Source organism: Triticum dicoccoides, chromosome 7B (genome assembly GCF_002162155.2).
Source record: "Triticum dicoccoides isolate Atlit2015 ecotype Zavitan chromosome 7B, WEW_v2.0, whole genome shotgun sequence".
Taxonomy (NCBI): Eukaryota; Viridiplantae; Streptophyta; class Magnoliopsida; order Poales; family Poaceae; genus Triticum; species Triticum dicoccoides.
In genome coordinates this window covers 633,588,138-633,597,018 of record NC_041393.1, presented here as the reverse complement: position 1 = coordinate 633,597,018, position 8,881 = coordinate 633,588,138, and the positions used below count along the sequence as shown (strand labels likewise).

At 41.3% G+C, this 8,881-nt stretch overlaps 1 protein-coding gene across 1 annotated transcript; it reads left to right on the top strand.

Annotated features, from left to right (window-relative positions):
• The first annotated feature begins 111 nt into the window (after positions 1–111).
• LOC119339257 (histone-lysine N-methyltransferase ATXR6-like) lies at positions 112–4,934 on the top strand. The gene is given in 7 exon segments (XM_037611381.1): positions 112–373; positions 376–533; positions 633–691; positions 693–725; positions 818–1,023; positions 1,112–1,212; positions 4,662–4,934. Coding segments are annotated over 7 exon segments (1,092 nt in total).
• Positions 4,935–8,881: the final 3,947 nt, after the last annotated feature.

Sequence of the window (8,881 nt, the reverse complement as noted above, 5' to 3'; positions counted from 1 at the left end):
TGAGGCACCCATCCACGACCTCGCGCTGCCCCCTCCCGTCTCTCCCTCGCATTGGCTGCCGCGCCCTCTCCTTCTCTGCGCTGCCTTGAAGAAGCATTGGCTCGAGAGTGGATGCGCCCCGCCGTCTCGCTCGCCCCGCCTGTCCCGCCCGCCCCGCCCCGCCTGTCCCGCTCGCCCTCGTCCTGCCGCCGCCGCCGCTCGCCTGGGCACCCATCCCCGGCCTCACGCGCCCATCTAGATAGATGGGGCCCGCGCACGACGAGGCCGGCGTGCCGTCGTCTCGCGGCGGCCGAGCCGCCGGAGGGGAAGAAGAGGAAGCGGAAGGCCGCCAGCGCGCTGGTGGTGTTCGAGAAGAAGAGCAGGAAGCTGCCCTTCACCCCAGCAAGGACCCCGTCCGCCGCCTCACGCAGATGGCCTCGCTCGCCACGGCGCTCACGGCCACCAGCGCCGTCTTCAACAACGACCTCACCTACGTGCCCGGCATGGCGCCCCGGTCCGCCAACCAATCCGCCCTCGTGGCAGGAGGGATGCAGGTCAGACGCTTCCTCCAATTCCACCACCCGATCTCCATTAAATTCAGTGTCACGACGCCATTTCAGTTTTGCTGAAGCTTGGGTGCCATCTCATTTCAGGTGCTGCCAAGGGGGGATGCAGAGACATTGAGCCTATGCAAGAGGATGATGGAGCAAGGGGCCTCTCCTCGTCGTCTTCAATCCGGTGGAAGGGTTAGTATTGTCTGCACAAGTCGCTGCTCATTTCTGATCTTGTTCTTAAGAATCATTTAGGCACTGATTATTGTGTGGAATTTCTTGGACAGATTCATGGTCGAGGCAGACAGGCACATCAAGGATCTGACCATCATCACCGAGTACGTCGGCGAGGTTGACTACCTTCGAAACTGTGAGCACGACGACGGCGACAGCATGATGACTCTGCTCTTCGCCGAGCCGCCATCCAAGAGCCTCGTCATCTGCCCCGACAAGCGGAGCAACATTGCACGGTTCATCAACGGGATAAACAACCGTAAGCATTCTCTTCCTCTGATCACCGTGCATTTTATGCATTGATCGGAACCATGTCTGAAAAATTTGCGTGATGATGACCATTGCAGGGAAGGCAGGAAGAAGCAGAACCTCAAGTGCGTGCGGTTCGCAATCGACGGTGAATCCATTGTCTCCTGGTGGCCAACAGGGACATCTCCAAGGGGGAGAGGTTGTACTACGACTACAACAGTGACGAGCATGAGTACCCAACTCACCATTTTGTATGACACATGAGCTGATGTTTAGTCCTTATTTTCATTTATCTGCGCTGATGATTGTGCTGATCCATTCCTCCAAAAGTCAACATGTAGAGTCATCTAATTAGTTGATATATCTAGAATTTTCACCTGGAAAAAGGAAAAAAGGGAATTGTAAACATTGTATATACAATGGAATGGAATGCAACAGCAAAGGGGTTGTTCTGTTCATGCATGTTTCTGCTGTAATTGCACTTTGTCAATGTTTTTGTTCGTTTAACCATTTTGAAAGAATGGGTTGTTCTGTTCATGCCTCTTTATATTCACGTGCTAAAATCACTTGTACATATACCACTTTAGCTCCATCATCTTTCAAAATGGTTAATCGTATCTTGTTGCCTGCCGTTTTGTGGGCAAGGAGCGGCAAGCCGCGCCACCGTGCCAGAATGCCAATGATTAAAGCTGTGTGCAGTGAACGTGTCTGAGAGGACCAAAACAAGAGGTAACCCACTGACATTACATAATAAGTAAAATGTAGCAGTATTTGGAGCACAACGAAATGTAGTTGTGATGAGATCTTATTATCGGTATTCATCGGAAAAGAGTATGTAATATGATGTGTCTAATTCTCACCTTTCCTCCAAGATCATCCTCTCCTAATATGCTGATTGGCTTATGTGCCACCCTTTTTTTATTGAGTACACACGGAATGGGAGATATATAGGGGAAGAACAAAGGATGTCGTGTACTCCCGATCTGATGCCACCAAAATTGAGCTGGCTTGTACTCTCTCCCTCCATCCCATGTATGTAGTTGTTTTCCTCTCTGATTGTTTTGTGCTAGGTCTCCCTCTTCTCTGAATACTTATATTGCATATACTTAATCCGCTGATGTGTGTTGTGTTGTTTGTAGTTCCTTCCTGGGCTCCTAACTAATCTGCATTGATATTATTTATTAGTATTTTGTGCTACACCAGAATTAGTGCTTAGCGAGCTCTGTTCATTGTTTACGTTGTTTTCCCTTTGGACCTTAAGCATTCTTGAGAAAGATTAACACATAAAATTACTATATTTGGATTGCACCCCCTGATATAATTTGTCTTTGAATATTTCTTTTTTATTTAATTTTTAGTGTATGATAAAATCATGAAAAAAAGTTTGACATAGTAGTTTAACAGGATAGTTTTCATTGCTGTGAAGTAAAGAAACAGAGAAGGTGTGTTGTGTATATGCCATATTTTCCTTCTCTGGGTTTCAATATTGTGCTATGCAGAACAACTAAAAGCCTACAATGTCTGTCATCTCCCTTATAAATGGGAGCTAATTCTTTCTATTTATTTCTTACCCCCGTTGATTGCGAGAACATGTGACATGATGATAGCATGAGGAATTGGGGGTTATAATTTCTAACGGCTGAATTTCACATTTTTGCTCTTGAAACTTCTGGCAAGTAAAGCAAGCTACTTTGGTTTTGCTGGTGTGATGTGCTAGACGCATAACTGACTGGCTTTGTATTCTTGCGAACCATGCTGAGTCATGCTTGTGCTATACATGGGGTATTCTTTATACATCTTTACTGAGAATGAAAATAGCTATGATAGTTAGGATTATTGTTACTTGATGCCGTGTATAAGCTGCATGTATACCATTGTCTTTGTACCTTTCCTATTGATATGCTTCTACAGAGTACTTGGTTCATGTACATGCTTCACTAAATCATTTCCTTATGAGCTAGAATAAGGTTTTTCCAGTTGGTAGTTGCACCACATGCTGAGATTGTTCATGTTGTGAAGTACTTCGTGCAAATGATTATTCTCAGTTCTCTGCCTCAAATAACTACACATGAGGAGGTATGAAGGGTCGACCGAGAAACTGAATCAAACTACTTGATTTAAGGTATACTTTGGCCATTTCCTTCGACCCTTTTTGTTCCTCTTCTCATGTGTGTTATTAGCCTTTTCGCAAGCCTTTGTTTTCTTTAGAACTTCAAATGTTGAGAAGTATATTTTGCTGATTACTGAGTAGATGAACTGACAACAGGTGTACTCGCATAGTTAGAAAAAGCTGAAGCACATGTTAGTTTGTTGGCAAGCCGTATGCATCAGAACTAGGTACTTTTACCTATCATGGAATTTGAGTATAATTTTTTTGTTATTGCTCTTGTGTATATTTACAAGAATCTAAAGGTAGTCATGATTCAGCTGACCAGTAGGCTTTTCTTCTGTGTTTGGAGAACCAAAGTAGTCGATCCTATATTTACATGAATCTAAAGGTGGTCATGATTCAGCTGACCAGTAGGCTTTTCTTCTGTGCTTAGAGAAGAAAGAAGCTGGTAGATAATAGAACCAAAGTAGTCGGATCCTCTTGTGCGTTTGTAAAAATGAAATAGAATAGCTACTTCGTGGTGGTTACATTCTGATTCAAATCCAATCAGATGTGCACGCAATGGTTCTAAATGTTACACAAGTAAATGAATAATGAATCAACAATTGTGCCTCTTTGCTTCATGGTTAAGCTAACAAATTATGCCTCTTTGCTTCCTGATTAAGCGTACAGTAGCTTGCATGATCTTTTCTTGGCAAGCCGAAATTTTCCTTTTCAAAAAAGGCCCATAGGAAGTATAATTAGGCATCTTCAGCTGCAAAAGTTCCTTTCACAGCAAGCTTTTCCATGTTGATATATCTGGATGCTCTAGGTTTCAAAAGATTTTCTTAGAGATTTAGGTAAATTTGGCTATAATGGCCCTGCAGATCATGGGAATGTTGCTGCAAAATTTCTATGTATGCTTGCTTGCCTATGTCTCAGTTTCATATGAATTTATACGTACAATCTAAGTTCATTCTTGTGCCCTTTATTTTTTTGGAATTCCTATGTATTTTGACCTGTGAGTTTTACTCCTATAATCTGAAGAGTCCTTCAAATTGTCTATATATTAAAAATGACTAACTGATAATATAACGGTTCAAGGGTTTGTCACGTTCTGCAATTAGCATTCATCAGGAACCAAGACAGCAATCCTCCCAACATTTCAGCAACTTCCTTTGTTTTGAATCCTTGATAGTTGATAGTTTCTTTCCCTTCAGATATATATTGGATCTGTGTACTGTGCTTTTAACTTATATATCCATGGTCATGCCTGAAGATTGTTGTCATGTTTCTGTGGGCTACGCTGTCCCCAATACTTGCGAAACCACAAGGTGATGTACAGAATGTGTAAGTACTAAAGATTTGGATCGCCTTGGTCTTACTCTAATGTACTAAAATTGTTCAAAGTTGCCATTTAAAGGATCATGATGTATTACAGAAAAATCTGAAAATACTCATGACTGTCTGTTAGTCAGGATCAAGATTGCCAGTTGTTACTGTTCTTCAGGCCTTGCTCTTATTATCCTATCTGGATATTCCTTTATGACAATTCACAGGTCTATGCGATTGGTGGGGATGGAACCATGAGAGGAGCAGTGGCGATATTTGAAAAGTTTAAATGGCGTGGTTTGAGGATATCCATTATAGGGATCCCAAAAACCGTGGACAATGACATCAGCATCATAGACAGGTCGCGTGGGCTGCGCCAGTATATGTTGTTTCTTGCAACTGGTCTTTGGGTCAGTGAACAGGAGCTGGAGACACAAGGTGAGAACACTGTTTATGTCATTTGTTTCTTTCAGTTTTACTCATGGGACACCGATGATTGATGGAGTAGGATTAACCAAGCTTGGTGTTACCAAGCTACAACCGTTGTCACCTGAAGTTATCTCACGCCAAGCAAGGATCAACATTGGGTACAGAGTTGAAGTCTTTTAATTTTCATACAGTAAAGCTGATTGGTTCGTCATTCATATTTGGATCCACCTATTATTTGTTTCTATTGACCTATAAATTATACTAATGAGATGTTCATTAAAAAATAGTTCCATGACTTTAGATAATTGATCGAGAATAGTGCTAATAAATTGTTTTGGCTTCCTATGCATTAAATAAATAGTTCCATAACTATTATAATTGCATCATCTGATCCATGAATATAGACAATTAAACAAGTTGTTCCTTGACTTGCTCTGTTTGGAACCTTCTCTTCTCTGTTTTGGGGGTGAATGTTGAGGTGGTCCAAGCTCAAAATGGAAAAAATTTCAGGTGGTCCTTTTCCATGTGCTTGTGCTTGATATTTGTTTTTAACTGTACAATGTTTCTTTTTTCAAGAATGAGCTGGAACGTATTATCACTATAACACTGGGTTATGATAATGCAAAATCTATGAGGATGCTTATGTCCATGGGCGGGGTTACAAGTATGCTAAATTACTAATCATCCGCTGAATTTAGTGAACTTGCTTTTTACACGACGGCCTTCTGTTTCTGTCATCCTATTAGATGAAGTGTTCCAAATTTTGAGTAGACAACTTATTTACCTTTGTTATTTTGTGTTCAATGGATGGAAGAGAACAATTCTTTCTGTATGAGTGTGACCCTGCTTGCAGAGTAAAAGGTCATAGTGAAACGCCGCTTGGACTGCTTCTGGACTTCTACGGTGACACCAGGCTGTTCCAAGGCCAACCTGAGCTCATCCTTGTGGTGATGTTAGCCGGCGAGCTTCCTCTACCTCCACTCTGTGGATGTCAGACGGTGAGATATATAGTCTCTACATTTCCATCATGCACAGACTTTTTATGCATGATGCTTCCGTGGATTAATTAGGATATGGAGGATATGGAGTTCATCTCTTACCACAATTTTACTTCTTTTTGTTTTCTTTTCCTTTCGTTCTGCCATTATATCATTATATCTCAATAGGTCCTACGACAGAGGTTGAAGGGTAGTTTGATTTGAATCATGCTTGGTCAAATCAATATATAGTGGTTTTGACTTATGAACAACCAGATCAATTCTCCGGATGCCTTGTGCCATATATAATTAGCTCTCATCTTTAATCTAATTTTGGAACGAGAATGTTCACTAGAGGAAATTCATGGTTGCAGTATCTAATTTTATTGGTCTGTTCTAACTTTAGAATGAGAATAATCACTAGAGGATTGGATTCATGGTTGCAATATCTAATTTCTATTAATTTGCTTTTATATATTATGAACTTCAGTTTCTTTATATGCCAAAACAAAACCACTAATTTGGAAACCTCTGTCATTGTTATGATGCCTTATTGTTCGTGACAATGTCAAACTCAATGATATTTTGCTCCTATTGCGTGTGAATGTTTCTTCTTCCTATTAGTTTGTTGTATCCTATTTGAATACGTATGCCAAACCGGGCTTCCTACTAAATTGAGCATTACCTGTGTGGACACTTCGTTGTGACCGGTACCCTCGCGCCAAGGCGCGTTTCTGATCTAGTGTACAATATAGTTAATAGTTAATAAGCAGGCAACCAGTTGGATCGATTCTTCGGAGTGTTGGAGTATAATCTTCAGCCCTTTCCCGTGGTTCGGGCTTTTGAACCATGAATTCAATATGTTATCTGAGTTAAAAGGTCTTGAATTCAAGATCCTGCCAGCATAGTATTGAAAAAGATTCTGCGGCCTACATCGATCCTACCTTTAAGCACTATAATAAGCCTAGAAGCGAGTGGGAGTGTTGAAATATATTGCCTGCCTCCCTCCCTTCATTAGTTCAAACTTTTGGATTAGTTGGCTGGAGTATGAATTCAATATGGTATCCGAGCCAGGAGGTCTCAAATTTAAGACCTAGTCAACGTGAAATTAAAAATAGAAGATTCTGCAGCTTACATCGATCTACGTGTAAGGACTAAATGAGCATAGACGTCAGGGTAGTGTTGAAATATGTTACCCACCTCTCTTCATCAGTTTGCACTGATGGGTGAACTGGTTAGGTGCATAAACTTGCAACGAAAAAGTTCATGGTTAAAAAACCCAATAAACACAATAAGCAGACTCGCCGAGTTGGCCAAAAGTCTTGTCGATTTACAGACGTAGGTCTCTTACATCGTCGTTATTTTCAGTACCCTCCTCCTAGCTTGGCTCGGGGAACTGAGAGGTTGGCCAACCACATTTTTGGTCTAGCACAACACGTTCGTGGGGTGGCTCTCCGGCGTTAACATCTTGCACCATGTGTTCTTTGAAAGGACTATGGTGATGGCAGACAACAACGAGATTTGTAGCAATGGAAGTATGGGAAAGAGGATAAAACGTGGATGCATAAGGTTTTGGGAGGGGCGCGGGCCGGCTTTTAATTCCAGGGTAGACTTCTGTGGCGGCATTGCTGGTCGACCTGGTATGAATGCAGGTAGGAGGGAAGGTGGTGAGCCTCCATGAATGAGGAGCGGGAAGTGAAAACAGGAGGGTGTCGAGCCTCCATGAATGAGAAGCGGGGATTGAAAATGGGAGGGTGTCGGAGTCCGATGTGATGGAAGTCCAGACATCATCACTAGTAGAAAACAGGGCTTACGTTCGGGCCAGATAAGCCCATTAGTCCCGGTTCAGTCACAAACCGGGACACATTGGCCCATTGGTCCCGGTTCGTGAGGCCAGGGGCCTGCCGGGCCTCGTGGGGGTATTGGTCCCGGTTTGTCTGGCCTCTTTGGTCCCGGTTGGTGGGATGAACCGGGACCAATGGGCCTCGCTCCTGGCCCATCACGATTGGTCCCGGTTGGTGCCACGAACCAGGACCAATGAGATGCCTAAATAGGTAGGAACAAAATAAAATAATTAAGTAGAAACAAGATAAACTTTAATAAATAAGTAGAAACAAAATAAACTTTAATAAAGTAAAATAAATAAACTTTAATAAAATAAATAAAAATAGCAACAGTAAGTAGAAACAAAACAAAATAAATAAAGCAAAAAAAAAGAATTTTCATAAAATAAATAAAAATCAAAAAATAAAAGAAAATAAACAAGTAGAAGCAAAATAAACTTTAATAAATAAGTAGAAACAAAATAAACTTTAATAAATAAGTAGAAACAAAATAAACCTTAATAAAGTAAAATAAATGAACTTTAATAAAATAAATAAAAATAGCAACAGTAAGTAGAAACAAAATAAAATAAATAAAGCAAAAAAATAATTTTCATAAATAAATAAAAGAAGCAAAAAAGAAAAGAAAATAAATAAGTAGAAACAAAATAAACTTTAATAAATAAATAGAAACGAAATAAACTTTAATAAATAAGTAGAAACAAAATAAACTTTAATAAATAAGTAGAAACAAAATGAAATTTAATAAAGTAAAATAAATAAACTTTAATAAAATAAATAAAAATAGCAACAGTAAATAGAAACAAAATAAAATAAATAAAGCAAAAAATGTGGCACCTACTGGGCCACCACGGCCTGAATACGACTAGAAACCCAACCATGGGCCAGGATTCAGGCCCGCAGAAGGCCCAGTAGGCCCACATGCAACATAGTGTGTGATTAGGCCCAGTAAGCATGCATTTGAGAGGAGCTCGAGAGGGCAGCCGCAGTGGGGCTTATAAAGAGCCACTCCGAGCTCCTCTCAACTAGCGAGGTGAGACTAAACATTTCGCCGCGGGGCAACACAAGGCCTTTGGTCCCGGTTGGTGTCACCAACACGGACTAAAGGGAGCTTTGGTTCCGGTTGGTGCCACAAACCGGTACCAATGCCCTGAGTATATAAACAAGACTTGTGAAAAATTTCAGTTCTCATCGCAG